General features: G+C 54.4%; 1 protein-coding gene across 1 annotated transcript in view; it reads left to right on the top strand.

Annotated features, from left to right (window-relative positions):
- The window catches only part of ADGRL1 (adhesion G protein-coupled receptor L1), a 63,026-nt gene that overhangs the window by 41,068 nt on the left and 4,277 nt on the right, over positions 1-17,681 (top strand). The window contains exons 13-19 of the mRNA XM_029584535.1: positions 105-275; positions 5,115-5,324; positions 5,553-5,773; positions 9,605-9,671; positions 12,675-12,766; positions 14,827-14,995; positions 17,525-17,653. Of these exons, the coding sequence (XP_029440395.1) occupies positions 105-275; positions 5,115-5,324; positions 5,553-5,773; positions 9,605-9,671; positions 12,675-12,766; positions 14,827-14,995; positions 17,525-17,653 (1,059 nt within the window). The remainder of the gene's footprint in view (positions 1-104; positions 276-5,114; positions 5,325-5,552; positions 5,774-9,604; positions 9,672-12,674; positions 12,767-14,826; positions 14,996-17,524; positions 17,654-17,681) is intronic.

Here is a 17,681-nt window from a genome sequence, read left to right as displayed (position 1 = left end):
CGGTGGAGGCGGGATCCGGGACCTGTTGTACCAGCCACCAGCACCACCACCACCCCTCACCTCTTCTCCCCTTTCTCCCACTCCCCCGATTTTTTTCACTACAGACCAAGAACCACTTCAACGCGAATTGCTCCTTTTGGAATTACTCGGAGCGGACCATGATGGGTTACTGGTCCACCCAGGGCTGCCGGCTCCTGGACACCAACAAGACCCACACCACCTGCTCCTGCAGCCACCTGACCAACTTTGGGCTGCTGATGACCCACCGAGAGATGGTGAGCGAATCCTGCTGGGGGAGGGGGCGACTGCTCCCGGGGAGGGGGGGGGGAGGGGCTTTCATACTGATTTTCTTAGGGAATGCAATAGGGAAATCGGAATAAGTCCCAGCCTGCGATGCATTTTAATCCATGCAATATGTGATACAGTGAGAGAGAGGGGAGAGAAACACCTGGGGATGTATTATAATCCATGCAGGGTGTGATACAGTGAGAGAGAGGGGAGAGAAACACCTGGGGATGGTCTTTATCCCCTGCACCGTGTGATACAGTGAGATAGGAGGGATAGAAACACCCGGGGATGGTCTTTATTCCCTGCACCGTGTGATACAGTGAGATAGGAGGGATAGAAACACCCGGGGATGGTCTTTATTCCCTGCACCATGTGAAACAGTGAGATAGGAGGGATAGAAACACCTGGGGATGGTCTTTATTCCCTGCACCATGTGATGCAGTGAGATAGGAGGGATAGAAACACCTGGGGATGGTCTTTATTCCCTGCAAGATGTGATACAGTGAGATAGGAGGGATAGAAACACCTGGGGATGGTCTTTATTCCCTTCAGGTTGTGATACAGTGAGATAGGAGGGATAGAAACACCTGGGGATGGTCTATATTCCCTGCACCATGTGATACAGTGAGATAGGAGGGATAGAAACACTTGGGGATGGTCTTTATTCCCTGCACCAAGTGATACAGTGAGATAGGAGGGAAATAAACACCTGGGGATGGTCTATATTCCCTGCACCATGTGATACAGTGAGATAGGAGGGATAGAAACACCTGGGGATGGCCTTTATTCCCTGCACCGTGTGATACAGTGAGATAGGAGGGATAGAAACACCTGGGGATGGTCTTTATTCCCTGCACCATGTGATACAGTGAGATAGGAGGGATAGAAACACCTGGGGATGGTCTTTATTCCCTGCACCATGTGATACAGTGAGATAGGAGGGATAGAAACACCTGGGGATAGTCTTTATTCCCTGCAGGATGTGATGCAGTGAGATAGGAGGGATAGAAACACCTGGGGATGGTCTTTATTCCCTGCACCGTGTAATAAAGTGAGATAGAGGGATAGAAACACCTGGGGATGGTCTTTATTCCCTGCGCTATGTGATACAGTGAGATAGGAGAGATAGAAACACCTGGGGATGGTCTATATTCCCTGCGCTGTGTGATACAGTGAGATAGGAGAGATAGAAACACCTGGGGATGGTCTATATTCCCTGCACCGTGTGATACAGTGAGATAGGAGAGATAGAAACACCTGGGGATGGTCTATATTCCCTGCACCGTGTGATACAGTGAGAGATGGGATAGAAACACCTGGGGATGTTCTCCATTTCCTGCACCATGTAATACAGAGAGAGATGGATAGAAACACCTGGGGATGTTCTCCATTTCCTGCACCATGTAATACAGAGAGAGATGGGATAGAAACACCTGGGGATGTTCTCCATTTCCTGCATCATGTAATACAGAGATAGAAGGGATAGAAACGCCTGGGGATGTTCTCCATTTCCTGCACCATGTAATACAGAGATAGATGGGATAGAAACACTTGGGATGTTCTCCATTTCCTGCACCATGTAATACAGAGAGAGATGGGATAGAAACACCTGGGGATGTTCTCCATTTCCTGCACCATGTAATACAGAGATAGAAGGGATAGAAACACTTGGGGATGTTCTCCATTTCCTGCACCATGTAATACAGAGATAGAAGGGATAGAAACACCTGGGGATGTTCTCCATTTCCTGCATCATGTAATACAGAGATAGAAGGGATAGAAACACCTGGGGATGGTCTTTATTCCCTGCGCTGTGTGATACAGTGAGATAGAAACACCTGGGGATGGTCTTTATTCCTGCACCGTGTGATGCAGGTGAGGTAGAAGGGATAGAAACACCTGGGGATGCTCTTTGCTCCTGCACAGTGTGATACAGTGAGGTAGAAGGGTCAGAAACACCTGGGGATGCTCTTTGCCCCCTGCACAGTGTAATACAGTGAGATAGAAGGGATAGAAACACCTGGGGATGCTCTTTGCTCCCTGCACAGTGTGATACAGTGAGGTAGAAGGGATAGACAACACCTTGGATGGTTCTTTATCCTTTGCACCATGTGATACAGTGAGATAGGAGGGAAATAACACCTGGGATGGTCTTTATTCCTGCACAGTGTGATACAGTGAGATAGGAGGGATAGAAACACCTGGGGATGGTCTTTATTCACTGCACCGTGTGATACAGTGAGAGAGGAGGGATAGAAAACACCTGGGGATGGTCTTTATTCCCTGCACCGTGTGATACAGTGAGATAGGAGGGATAGAAACACCTGGGGATGGTCTATATTCCCTGCACCGTGTGATACAGTGAGATAGGGATAGAAACACCTGGGGATGCTCTTTATTCCCTGCACCGTGTGATACAGTGAGATAGGGATAGAAACACCTGGGGATGGTCTTTATTCCCTGCACCGTGTGATACAGTGAGATAGGAGGGATAGAAACACCTGGGGATGGTCTTTATCCTTTGCACCATGTGATACAGTGAGATAGGAGGGAAATAAACACCTGGGGATGGTCTTTATTCCCTGTGCAATGTGATACAGTGAGATAGGAGGGATAGAAACACCTGGGGATGGTCTTTATTCCCTGCACCATGTGATGCAGTGAGATAGGAGGGATAGAAACACCTGGGGATGGTCTTTATTTCCCTGCACCGTGTGATACAGTGAGATAGGAGGGATAGAAACACCTGGGGATGGTCTATATTCCCTGCACCGTGTGATACAGTGAGATAGGGATAGAAAACACCTGGGGATGCTCTTTATTCCCTGCACCGTGTGATACAGTGAGATAGGGATAGAAACACCTGGGGATGGTCTTTATTCCCTGCACCGTGGTGATACAGTGAGATAGGAGGGATAGAAACACCTGGGGATGGTCTTTATCCTTTGCACCATGTGATACAGTGAGATAGGAGGGAAATAAACACCTGGGGATGGTCTTTATTCCCTGCACAGTGTGATACAGTGAGATAGGAGGGATAGAAACACCTGGGGATGGTCTTTATTCCCTGCATCGTGTGATGCAGTGAGATAGGAGGGATAGAAACACCTGGGGATGGTCTTTATTCCCTGCACCGTGTGATACAGTGAGATAGGAGGGATAGAAACACCTGGGGATGGTCTTTATTCCCTGCCCCGTGTGATACAGTGAGATAGGGATAGAAACACCTGGGGATGGTCTTTATTCCCTGCACCGTGTGATACAGTGAGATAAGGATAGAAACACCTGGGGATGGTCTTTATTCCCTGCACCGTGTGATACAGTGAGATAGGAGGGATAGAAACACCTGGGGATGGTCTTTATTCCCTGCACCGTGTGATGCAGTGAGATAGGAGGGATAGAAACACCTGGGGATGGTCTTTATTCCCTGCACCGTGTGATACAGTGAGATAGGAGGGATAGAAACACCTGGGGATGGTCTATATTCCCTGCACCGTGTGATACAGTGAGATAGGGATAGAAACACCTGGGGATGCTCTTTATTCCCTGCACCGTGTGATACAGTGAGATAGGGATAGAAACACCTGGGGATGGTCTTTATTCCCTGCACCGTGTGATACAGTGAGATAGGAGGGATAGAAACACCTGGGGATGGTCTTTATCCTTTGCACCATGTGATACAGTGAGATAGGAGGGAAATAAACACCTGGGGATGGTCTTTATTCCCTGCACAGTGTGATACAGTGAGATAGGAGGGATAGAAACACCTGGGGATTGTCTTTATTCCCTGCACCGTGTGATGCAGTGAGATAGGAGGGATAGAAACACCTGGGGATGGTCTTTATTCCCTGCACCGTGTGATACAGTGAGATAGGAGGGATAGAAACACCTGGGGATGGTCTATATTCCCTGCACCGTGTGATACAGTGAGATAGGGATAGAAACACCTGGGGATGCTCTTTATTCCCTGCACCGTGTGATACAGTGAGATAGGAGGGATAGAAACACCTGGGGATGGTCTTTATTCCCTGCACCGTGTGATACAGTGAGATAGGGATAGAAACACCTGGGGATGGTCTTTATTCCCTGCACCGTGTGATACAGTGAGATAGGAGGGATAGAAACACCTGGGGATGGTCTTTATTCCCTGCCCCGTGTGATACAGTGAAAAGGAAGACTGGTTAATAAAGGGTTGCTGATGAGATCTCAGTATCGGGGCTGTGATGGTCTCATTACTGTGGCCCTGATGGGGGTTCTGCTGGGGAGGGTCCTCAGGCTCCGGGGCCTGATTGAGCGTGTCGGTATGGGGGCTCTGATGGGAGGTTCACAGTATCAGGGGTCTCAGCCTCGGTGCTCTGGGGGAGGGTGTCGGTGGTAGGGCTCTCAGCGAGAAGGTCTCTGCTCACTGCTGATTTCCCGAGGTTTTAGGCGGGCAGCAGGTCAGGCGATCGATCAGCAGATTAAAAGCTCTCCGGAGGGAGAAGGCCACGGGCAAATTAATTAGCGACTGTGCTAATTACAGCGCTCTGCCCTATGCGCCAGCCACGGGGCTGGTCCGGCGCTGCCCTCGGCAACTGTGCAGCCCGTGCGGCAGCTGTAAAGACCTTTCGGCTTCGCAGCAGCGTGCGCCGTGCCGAAGGTCGCCGGTCAGGACCTCTGCCAGCAGCGTGCACTGCCCAAAGGCGACCTGTCGTCCGCATTGGCCACAGGTGTGCAAAGTTAAAGGAGACCTGTCAGGTCCTCGAAGGAGACCTGTCAGGTTCTCTTCTGAAGAGTTTTCTAACGGCGGATCCCTCTCTCTGCCTCCCCCCCCCCCCCCTTGCCAGTACCAGGGCCGGATTAACGAGCTCCTCCTGTCCGTCATCACCTGGGTGGGCATCGTGATCTCCCTGGTCTGCCTGGCCATCTGCATCTCCACCTTCTGCTTCCTGCGTGGCCTGCAGACGGACCGGAACACCATCCACAAGAACCTGTGCATCAACCTCTTCCTGGCCGAGCTCCTCTTCCTGATCGGCATCGATAAAACCCAGTACGAGGTGAGCGGTGCCCGGGGGGGGGGGGGGGAGGTAGAGGAGGGGGCGAGGAAGGGGGGGAGAAGGGATCTCCACGCTGGGGTGGGGGTCACCCCTGGCAGGCTCCACGCGTCGGGGTTTGGGTTGGGTCCCTCTCCCTCGCCCCGTCGGTCACGCATCTCTCCTTCTCTCTCTCTCCTCCTCTCTCTCCCTCTCTCTCCCTCTCTCTCTCACCCCGCTGGACCTCGCCAGATCGCCTGCCCTATCTTCGCCGGGTTGCTGCACTACTTCTTCCTGGCGGCCTTCTCCTGGATGTGCCTGGAGGGCGTCCACCTCTACCTGATGCTGGTGGAGGTCTTCGAGAGCGAGTACTCCCGCAAGATATACTACTACCTCTGGGGCTACTTCTTCCCGGCCCTGGTGGTCGGCATCGCCGCCGCCATCGACTACCGCGGCTACGGCACGGACAAGGCGTAAGTACCGGCTCCGGCCGGGGCCCCCGCGCCGCTGGCGGCGGAGGTTTGGGGTCCCCCCCCCGGCATTGGGCGCATCCCGGGCAAACCGTCGTCCCGTACCGGAGTCTGTGCTGGGAAAAGGCACTGAGAGATCCTGCAGGGACTCCCAGAAATCTGCATCAGATACAAGGGGAGGACATTGACTCCTGCACTGTGAGATCCTGCAGGGACTCCCAGAAATCTGCATCAGATGCAGGGGGAGGACATTGACTCCTGTACTGAGAGATCCTGCAGGGACTCCCAGAAATCTGCATCAGATACAAGGGGAGGACATTGACTCCTGCACTGAGAGATCCTGCAGGGACTCCCAGAAATCTGCATCAGATACAAGGGGAGGACATTGACTCCTGCACTATGAGATCCTGCAGGGACTCCCAGAAATCTGCATCAGATGCAGGGGGAGGACATTGACTCCTGTACTGAGAGATCCTGCAGGGACTCCCAGAAATCTGCATCAGATACAAGGGGAGGACATTGACTCCTGCGCTGAGAGATCCTGCAGGGACTCCCAGAAATCTGCATCAGATGCAGGGGGAGGACATTGACTCCTGCACTGTGAGATCCTGCAGGGACTCCCAGAAATCTGCATCAGATACAGGGGGAGGACATTGACTCCTGCGCTGTGCGATCCTGCAGGGACTCCCAGAAATCTGCATCAGACACAGGGGGAGGACATTGACTCCTGCACTGAGAGATCCTGCAGGGACTCCCAGAAATCTGCATCAGATACAGGGGGAGGACATTGACTCCTGCGCTGTGCGATCCTGCAGGGACTCCCAGAAATCTGCATCAGACACAGGGGGAGGACATTGACTCCTGCGCTGAGAGATCCTGCAGGGACTCCCAGAAATCTGCATCAGACACAGGGGGAGGACATTGACTCCTGCACTGAGAGATCCTGCAGGGACTCCCAGAAATGAGCTTTAGATATAGAGGGGGAGGACATTGACTCCTGTGCTGTGAGATCCTGCAGGGACTCCCAGAAATCTGCATCAGATGCAGGGGGAGGACATTGACTCCTGCACTGAGAGATCCTGCAGGGACTCCCAGAAATCAGCTTTAGATATAGAGGGGGAGGACATTGACTCCTGTGCTGTGAGATCCTGCAGGGACTCCCAGAAATCTGCATCAGATGCAGGGGGAGGACATTGACTCCTGCACCGAGAGATCCTGCAGGGACTCCCAGAAATCTGCATCAGATGCAGGGGGAGGACATTGACTCCTGCACTGAGAGATCCTGCAGGGACTCCCAGAATTCAGCTTTAGATATAGAGGGGGAGGACATTGACTCCTGTGCTGTGAGATCCTGCAGGGACTCCCAGAAATCTGCATCAGATGCAGGGGGAGGACAATGACTCCTGCACCGAGAGATCCTGCAGGGACTCCCAGAAATCTGCATCAGATACAGGGGGAGGACATTGACTCCTGTGAGATCCTGCAGGGACTCCCAGAAATCTGCATCAGATACAGGGGGAGGACATTGACTCCAGCGCTGTGAGATCCTGCAGGGACTCCCAGAAATCTGCATTAGATACAGGGGGAGAATATTGACTCCTGTGCTGTGAGATCCTGCAGGAACTCCCAGAAATCTGCATTAGATACAAGGGGAGGACATTGACTCCTGCACTGAGAGATCCTGCAGGGACTCCCAGAAATCTGCATCAGATACAAGGGGAGGACATTGACTCCTGCGCTGTGAGATGCTGCAGGGACTCCCAGAAATGAGCTTTAGATATAGAGGGGGAGGACACTTACTCCTGCACTGAGAGATCCTGCAGGGACTCCCAGAAATCTGCATTAGATACAGGGGGAGAATATTGACTCCTGTGCTGTGAGATCCTGCAGGAACTCCCAGAAATCTGCATTAGATACAAGGGGAGGACATTGACTCCTGCACTGAGAGATCCTGCAGGGACTCCCAGAAATCTGCATCAGATACAAGGGGAGGACATTGACTCCTGCGCTGTGAGATGCTGCAGGGACTCCCAGAAATCTGCATCAGATACAGGGGGAGGACATTGACTCCTGTGAGATCCTGCAGGGACTCCCAGAAATCTGCATCAGATACAGGGGGAGGACATTGACTCCAGCGCTGTGAGATCCTGCAGGGACTCCCAGAAATGAGCTTTAGATATAGAGGGGGAGGACATTGACTCCTGTGCTGTGAGATCCTGCAGGGACTCCCAGAAATCTGCATCAGATGCAGGGGGAGGACATTGACTCCTGCACTGAGAGATCCTGCAGGGACTCCCAGAAATCAGCTTTAGATATAGAGGGGGAGGACATTGACTCCTGTGCTGTGAGATCCTGCAGGGACTCCCAGAAATCTGCATCAGATACAGGGGGAGGACATTGACTCCTGTGAGATCCTGCAGGGACTCCCAGAAATCTGCATCAGATACAGGGGGAGGACATTGACTCCAGCGCTGTGAGATCCTGCAGGGACTCCCAGAAATGAGCTTTAGATATAGAGGGGGAGGACACTGACTCCTGCACTGAGAGATCCTGCAGGAACTCCCAGAAATCTGCATTAGATACAAGGGGAGGACATTGACTCCTGCACTGAGAGATCCTGCAGGGACTCCCAGAAATCTGCATCAGATACAAGGGGAGGACATTGACTCCTGCGCTGTGAGATCCTGCAGGGACTCCCAGAAATCTGCATCAGATACAAGGGGAGGACATTGACTCCTGTGCTGTGAGATCCTGCAGGGACTCCCAGAAATCTGCATCAGATGCAGGGGGAGGACATTGACTCCTGCACTGAGAGTTCCTGTAGGGACTCCCAGAAATCTGCATCAGATGCAGGGGGAGGACATTGACTCCTGCACTGAGAGATCCTGCAGGGACTCCCAGAAATGAGCTTTAGATATAGAGGGGGAGGACACTGACTCCTGCACTGAGAGATCCTGCAGGAACTCCCAGAAATCTGCATTAGATACAAGGGGAGGACATTGACTCCTGCACTGAGAGATCCTGCAGGGACTCCCAGAAATCTGCATCAGATACAAGGGGAGGACATTGACTCCTGCGCTGTGAGATCCTGCAGGGACTCCCAGAAATCTGCATCAGATACAGGGGGAGGACATTGACTCCTGCGCTGTGAGATCCTGCAGGGACTCCCAGAAATCTGCATCAGATACAGGGGGAGGACATTGACGCCTGTGAGATCCTGCAGGGACTCCCAGAAATCTGCATCAGATACAGGGGGAGGACATTGACTCCTGCGCTGTGAGATCCTGCAGGGACTCCCAGAAATCTGCATCAGATACAGGGGGAGGACATTGACGCCTGTGAGATCCTGCAGGGACTCCCAGAAATCTGCATTAGATACAGGGGGAGGACATTGACTCCTGTGAGATCCTGCAGGGATTCCCAGAAATCTGCATTAGATACAGAGGGAGGACATTGACTCCTGCACTGTGAGATCCTGCAGGGACTCCCAGAAATTTGTAGAATTTCTCCTGCTTTTTTTCCCTGCTGATCTCCCTCAAAACCACATCCCAAACTGGACGATGCAATATTGCCAAGATATTTGGGCTCCTCAAACATTAACGACCGCTAATAGCCTCATCATCATGAATTTACATGTGATGAGCGTTATTAGATACGCGCGTGATTGGTTGTACATTTTGGACGCTCTAACCCCTGTTTTGCATCGGGGGTTATGGACGCAGGTCGCGCTGTGGGCTTCCCGCAGTACACGGTATTGCATCGGCCCGAAAGTGAGTCCAAAAAGCATGCAAATACATCATCCAGTGACCCCTCTTGTCCTTTTTTCCATAACAGCTGCTGGCTCCGGGTGGACAACTATTTTATCTGGAGTTTCATCGGACCTGTCTCCCTTGTCATCTTGGTAAGTTTAACAAATAGGGTGTCAGAACTGCGAACTCTTCCCTCACCCGTCAAAACACATGCAGCTCTCCCGCTGCACCCCCACTCCTTTCCTGCAGTACCCCATTGCTCTTCCAATACTGAGAAACCCACACCTAGCTCTGCCAATGCACCTCACTCCTGCCCTGCAGCACCTCCTGCTATTCCAGTACTGAGACCCTCACACACAGCTCTGCCAATGCACCTCACTCCTGCCCTGCAGCACCTCCTGCTATTCCAGTACTGAGACCCTCACACACAGCTCTACCAATGCACCTCACTCCTACCCTGCAGCACCCCCTGCTATTCCAGTACTGAGACCCTCACACAGCTCTGCCAATGCACCTCACTCCTGCCCTGCAGCACCCCCTGCTATTCCAGCACTGAGACCCCCACACACAGCTCTGCCAATGCTCCTCACTCCTGCCCTGCAGCACCTCCTGCTATTCCAGTACTGAGACCCTCACACACAGCTCTGCCCATGCACCTCACTCCTGCCCTGCAGCAGCTCCTGCTATTCCAGTACTGAGACCCTCACACACAGCTCTGCCAATGCACCTCACTCCTGCCCTGCAGCACCCCCTGCTATTCCAGTACTGAGACCCTCACACACAGCTCTGCCCATGCACCTCACTCCTGCCCTGCAGCAGCTCCTGCTATTCCAGTACTGAGACCCTCACACACAGCTCTGCCAATGCACCTCACTCCTGCCCTGCAGCACCTCCTGCTATTCCAGTACTGAGACCCTCACACACAGCTCTGCCAATGCACCTCACTCCTGCCCTGCAGCACCCCCTGCTATTCCAGTACTGAGACCCCCACACACAGCTCTACCAATGCACCTCACTCCTGCCCTGCAGCACCTCCTGCTATTCCAGTACTGAGACCCCCACACACAGCTCTGCCAATGCACCTCACTCCTGCCCTGCAGCACCCCCTGCTATTCCAGTACTGAGACCCTCACACACAGCTCTGCCAATGCACCTCACTCCTGCCCTGCAGCACCCCCTGCTATTCCAGTACTGAGACCCTCACACACAGCTCTGCCAATGCACCTGACTCCTGCCCTGCAGCACCCCCTGCTATTCCAGTACTGAGACCCTCACACACAGCACTACCAATGCACCTCACTCCTGCCCTGCAGCACCCCCTGCTATTCCAGTACTGAGACCCTCACACACAGCTCTGCCAATGCACCTCACTCCTGCCCTGCAGCACCCCCTGCTATTCCAGTACTGAGACCCTCACACACAGCTCTGCCAATGCACCTGACTCCTGCCCTGCAGCACCCCCTGCTATTCCAGTACTGAGACCCTCACACACAGCACTACCAATGCACCTCACTCCTGCCCTGCAGCACCTCCTACTATTCCAGTACTGAGACCCTCACACACAGCTCTGCCAATGCACCTCACTCCTGCCCTGCAGCACCTCCTGCTATTCCAGTACTGAGACCCTCACACACAGCTCTGCCAATGCACCTCACTCCTGCCCTGCAGCACTTCCTGCTATTCCAGTACTGAGACCCTCACACACAGCTCTCCCAATGTACCTCACTCCTACCCTGCAGCACCTCCTGCTATTCCAGTACTGAGACCCTCACACACAGCTCTACCAATGCACCTGACTCCTGCCCTGCAGCACCTCCTGCTATTCCAGTACTGAGACCCTCACACACAGCTCTGCCCATGCACCTCACTCCTGCCCTGCAGCACCCCCTGCTATTCCAGTACTGAGACCCTCACACACAGCTCTGCCAATTCACCTCACTCCTGCCCTGCAGCACCTCCTGCTATTCCAGTACTGAGACCCTCACACACAGCTCTGCCAATGCACCTCACTCCTGCCCTGCAGCAGCCCCTGCTATTCCAGTACTGAGACCCTCACACACAGCTCTGCCAATGCACCTCACTCCTGCCCTGCAGCACCTCCTGCTATTCCAGTACTGAGACCCTCACACACAGCTCTGCCAATGCACCCCACTCCTACCCTGCAGCACCCCTGCTATTCCAGTACTGAGACCCTCACACACAGCTCTGCCAATGCACCTCACTCCTGCCCTGCAGCACCTCCTGCTATTGCAGTACTGAGACCCTCACACACAGCTCTGCCAATGCACCTCACTCCTGCCTTGCAGCACCTCCTGCTATTCCAGTACTGAGACCCTCACACACAGCTCTGCCAATGCACCTCACTCCTGCCCTGCAGCACCTCCTGCTATTCCAGTACTGAGATCCTCACACACAGCTCTGCCAATGCACCTCACTCCTGCCCTGCAGCACCCCCTGCTATTCCAGTACTGAGACCCTCACATTGGCAGTAAATTTGAGATAGTGAGATCATACTCAGCATAGCCTGGCTCACAAGTGAGGTTCATTCCTGTCATAGTATGAGCAAGAGAAACCCATCTCTAGACGCTCCCTGCCTGAGAGCCCTGTACGGCAGTTGTGGCTCGCATTACGTTTTCCGAGTCAGATCCGATCCCTCGTCAGGATGCTCCAGTACCGTGTTCCCTGGCCTTTCTCATTGCTGCGGTCCCCTGCCGGGTGTTGCCAGCTCATGAATCGTTATCCTCTGGCCCCTCTCCTGCCTTCCATCTCCCAATGAGAAATCAATGGCTGATTTAATCAGTAGATCTGTTAGGGAAAGCAGGGGCTGTGAGAAGGAGCAATCTAGCCCGGGTCGATGGACTGCAGAGCGCTGGGAGGACTCGTTCTGATTGCATTCACCGGGAGGGGAGGCAGGGACGGGGCTCTCGCTCCCAGGTTTTCATAATCCCTCCACTACCCGACAACTTCCCTCCCCACTGCCCGTGAAAGAATCTGCAAGGAAGCTAAAGAGACGGCCCCCCCCCCCCCCTCCCGGCGTGAGACGGACGGAGCTGTGGCAGTGAGAGAGCCCCCCAGCTCCGGGGGTTGTAAGGGAGACATCAGCTCTGGGGACTCTTGTGGCCCTTCTGCTGACGCCGTGTGCCGCCTCCTTTCAGATAAACCTGGTGTTTCTGATGGTCACCCTGCACAAGATGATCCGGAACACGTCCGTGCTGAAGCCCGACTCCAGCCGGCTCGACAACATCAAGTGAGTTAAGGGTTCCGCCTCAGCCGGGCCCGGTTTTACTCGCAGGGGCGACTTTGGGACCTGTAGTTTCAATTCTCTTCGAAAAACAGGAAACCAGCAGGGCTTAGAGCGTGTGGCAGGCAAGAGAGAGGTGGGTGGATGAGGGAAGCCTGCGCTGCTGCTGCCTGTGCTGTCCCAGTGTCCTGTGCTGAGGCAGTGTGTGTGTGTGTGTGTGTGTGAAGCTTGCACTGCTGCTGCCTGTGCTGTCCCAGTGTCCTGTGTGTGTGTGTGTGAGAGGGAAGCTTGCACTACTGTTGCCTGTGCTGTCCCTGAAGCTTGCACTGCTGCTGCCTGTGCTGTCCCTGTCCTGTGCTGGGGCAGAGAGAGAGAGAGAGAGTGTGTGTGTGTGTGTGTGTGTGTGTGTGTGTGAGAATCTTGCATTACTGTTGCCTGTGCTGTCCCTGAAGCTTGCACTGCTGCTGCCTGTGCTGTCCCAGTGTCCTGTGCTGAGGCAGTGTGTGTGTGTGTGTGTGTGTGTGTGTGTGTGTGTGTGTGAAGCTTGCACTGCTGCTGCCTGTGCTGTCCCAGTGTCCTGTGCTGGGACTGTGTGTGTGTGTGTGTGAGAGGGAAGCTTGCACTACTGTTGCCTGTGCTGTCCCTGAAGCTTGCACTGCTGCTGCCTGTGCTGTCCCTGTCCTGTGCTGGGGCAGAGAGAGAGAGAGAGAGAGTGTGTGTGTGTGTGAGAATCTTGCACTACTGTTGCCTGTGCTGTCCCTGAAGCTTGCACTGCTGCTGCCTGTGCTGTCCCTGTCCTGTGCTGGGGCAGTGTTGCTGCCTGTGCTGTCCCTGTCCTGTAATTTCCTTCAGAGAAAGTCAGTGACCAGCATTGGTGGGGGATTTGAGATATTTCCTGTGCTTAGTGAATGGCAGGTGTGAATTGGGAGCTGCCTCCCTTTTGTGGTTGGGAGGGGGGGGGGGGGAGGCATGGAAATCCTGGGAGGGGAGGATTAGACTCTGCTCAGTGGAGGAGCATTTACTTCAGGTTTGAAGCTCAAAGACCGAGCTCGAGCGAGTGTCCCCAAAAATTGCCTTTCCTTGTTGCTCAGTGACCCAAATATTTCAGAATGTGATGGTCTTCCTCCATTCCTCCCCACTCACACACACACACACACATTCACACACACACACACACACTCTCAGACACTCACACACACAAACACACTCACACTCAGAGACACACTCACACACACACACACACACACACACACTCTCTCAGACACACACAGGCACACACACTCTCTGACACACACTTACACACAGAGACACACACACTCTCAGACACGCACACACACACACACACACTCTCTCTGACACACACACTCACACATACACTCTCACACACATGCACACACTGTATTCCCTCCCCCTTCCTCACTCGCTCCCCACTGCATTTGCTCCCCTTCCTCCTCTCACTTTCTCTCTCCTCCTTCCCTCTTGCATTCTCTCCACCTCTCTTCCTTCATCTCCTAGCATTTCTCTCCCCCCTTTCCTCCATAACCGCCCCCCCCCCATCCCTCCTACGCCCTTGCCTTCTCTCACCCTCCCAGCCTCATTCACGCCTCCTTTCCCCACACCCTCTCTATCCTGTCTTCTATCCTATCACACCTTGCTTTCCCCACCTTCTCCTTCTGTATCCCTCTTCCTCCTCCCCATCATCTGCCCATACGGTACCCAAATGCAATCCTGAAAGGCGGAAACGTAAATCAAAACAAACAAAGGCGTATTCTTTATTACTCGCTCCCCTACTGGCCCGCTCAGCGTGAATTACAGCATTTACCAAGTAGATTGCAGCCGAGGGGGTTGACAGGGTTATACAGTTAATTACATATAATTAGAGGTAACGGAGGGGGGGGGGGGGGAGGCTCGCCTTTTAAAGCTGTGGAGGCAGCCAGGTTTGCAGCACGCGAGGAGGCCGCGCGGAAGGCGTTTCCCCGCTCGCCAGTCCGGCTCCCGCTGGCTCTTCCCTGCGCCGCTCCCCGTCATCGTTTCTCTCTCTCTCTCTCCCGCTTGGGTTTTTACAGGTCCTGGGCCCTCGGTGCCATCGCCCTCCTCTTCCTCCTCGGACTCACCTGGGCCTTCGGCCTCCTCTTCATCAACAAGGAGTCCATCGTCATGGCCTACCTGTTCACCACCTTCAACGCCTTCCAGGGGATGTTCATCTTCATCTTCCACTGCGCCCTGCAGAAGAAGGTGAGAAGCCCCCCCCCCCCCCACCACCGCTTCCTCCTCTGCCCTCAACCCCCTCCTGTCTTTACCCCCACCGACACCTCCCCCTCTATCCTCACCACCCCATTGCTCCTCGCTTATTGACGGAGACGCGCGCACTCACCAGTTCTCCTGTAAGCCTTAATTGACAGTAAAAGTGTGTGTGGGGGGGTTGGGTAAGGGGGGGGTGGCTCCCCCCACCCCTTCCCCTCTGCTCCCCCCCCCCCCCCAGCGCTCTCCTTTAATCTTGGCAGGAATATTCTATGGCAGATTTCCAACCCCCCCCCCCCCCCCCCCCCCGAAGCCCTGATCAACACCTGCACTCGTCGTGGCTTGGGCGTCCCAGGGCTGGTGCCAGCGGCAGGTGCGGCCTCTGATTAAAGCTGCAGACATCTCTCTCCCCCCCCCCCCTTCTTCCCTGTGTAAAAAAAAAAAAAAAGGCGGCGTCGGAGCCTGGCTTCCAAGCTCTCGCTCGCTTGCTGGTAGTCAGCCTGGTCCGGAGAGCTGGTTTCCATGGGAACCCAGCCGTGCCCAGCATTCGGTAGGGTCCTCTCCCTGCCGCCGCCGCCATGGAGAGGGAGAGAGAGAAAGAGAGAAGGAGAGAGAGAGAGAGAGGGAGAAAGAGGGAGAGAGAAGGAGAGGAAGAGAGGGAAAGAGAGAGGGAGAGAGAAAGAGAGAGGGATAGAGAGGGAGAGAGAGAGAGGGAGGAGAGAGGGAGAGAGAGAGAGAGAAAGAGGAGGGAGAGAGAGAGAGAGAGGGAGGAGAGAGATTTCCCCATGGGGAAGTTTTATCCGGAAATTCCAAGTCTGGCTGTGCCCTGGAAGCGGGGATCGGAAACGGGGGGTTGCTGGGTTGGTGGGGTGTGTATGTGAGGGGGGAGATGATAAAACCAAACTCCTTTTACCGGATGACTGAAAGGGGGGGTGAGGGGGGAAACAGAGCCAACTCCCATACAAGTTGGGAATTTAATAACGCCAAAGTCTGCAGGAGTTGCGTCCAGGGAAAGCCAAAAATGAATGTGCAGTTCTTGATCGGGGGGGGGGGGGGGGGGGGGTCGTGTTGGAACTGGGTTACCAGATGGCTCCGCTTCACTTGGGCCGGTTATCTCCCGAAGGGAGGTGGTAAATTTTTTAAAAAAACAAACAAACCGGTTTTAACGTCCGCCTACAGGTGAACGTGCGCCTTTGCCAGGCCCGGATGGTTTACCTTTTAGACTCCCGCGCCTCTTAATCTTCAGTTTTGTGCACCTCGCTCCTGCTCCTGCTGCTGCTGGGGGCGGCCATTTTGTGCCAGAGCTCGCTGGCATCGCTAGGGCACACTTGCCACTTGCACAAAATGGCCGCCCGCCCCCCCCCCAGCAGCCGGACCTCTCCGGTGCGCGTCCCAAGGGTAAAGGACCGCAGGGGAAGCCACCGCCGCCTCCAGTCAGGCCCATCTACCCAGCTGGGTAAATAAAACCCTCCTTTATTCTGCCTTATAAAAAGCTACGCCCTTAAAAGTTTAGGAATCAGCAAGGTGCCAGAGCCCCCTGACCGTCCCGTGGGGGGCTTGCTTTTCCTGATGACGCTTCACCGGACTTTGGGTCTTCAGCCATCGGCTGACGAGATTGTCCCCCCAGCCTCTGATGCATGACCCCCCCCCCTTCGCCAACTCGGGCTTTGTATGAGTGTCCTGGAGCAATTCCTAGTTGACTGGCCGTGCTTTTTGAGCTCTCTTCTTGGTGCCCGGTTACTACAGGGGTCCCCCTCAGGGTTCGGCCCCTACCGGCCGTTCTCTTTGATATTTACCTGAGAACCCCCCCGTCCTTTATGTAAGTTACTCGCAGGCCTGGAGGTAAATTACAAACTCTAGGCCGATGGCATCCAGTTTCTGTATCGGCTAACCTCATCTTGGCCCGCAACCTTCAAATTCGTAGCCATCTGCCATTCAGACATCAAGCGTCGGCTGTTCCACAACAAACTCGCCCTCAATAGCGATAAGACTGAAATAATTATTTTGAGTAGAGTCCCCTCTCCCCGTGCTCCGTCTGTCCTTCCCAGACCCTAGGAGGTCTCTAAGAGGTACCCTCCACACGGTTTGCTCGTCTCGTGGGAACACGGCATCGGGCATTCTCGGTGGATGTGCCCGCTCTTCTGGCACTCGCTACCCGATCGACCGCGTGCCATGACCGACACGTTGGGTGCTTAAGAGCGCCTTGAAGACTTTTCTCATTAGAGCGGCGCCTTTGACCTGGCGCTTTTGGTGTACAAGACGCAAATATGGCTGGACAAACCTCCTCCTTCCCTCGGGGTGCCCGCTGGCCGCACTCTCCCTCACATCTTGAGAGGTCTGATGCCCACCGCTGAAGTGTCCTGGGGGTGGGGGTGGATGGGTGGGGGAGTTGACTGATTCCTCGCTAAGCCAGACGAGGACGCCTCTTCCTTCACTCTTGTAGACTCTTTTAACAAACCCACCTTCTCCCCGTTCCCCTCCCCTCTCTCTCTCTCTCTCTCCCTCCCGCTGCTTCCCCACCAGGTCCACAAGGAGTACAGCAAGTGCCTGCGCCACTCCCACTGCTGCGTTCGCAGCCCGCCCGGAGGGGCGCACGGGTCCCTGAAGACCTCCGCCATGAGGAGTAACAACCGCTACTACACGGGGACACAGGTATGGAACGGGGACAGCTTAGGAGGGA

Source organism: Rhinatrema bivittatum, chromosome 19 (genome assembly GCF_901001135.1).
Source record: "Rhinatrema bivittatum chromosome 19, aRhiBiv1.1, whole genome shotgun sequence".
In the NCBI taxonomy this organism is placed as follows: Eukaryota; Metazoa; Chordata; class Amphibia; order Gymnophiona; family Rhinatrematidae; genus Rhinatrema; species Rhinatrema bivittatum.
Note: the sequence above shows the minus strand (reverse complement) of the source record. Positions and strands in the feature narration are given on the sequence as shown.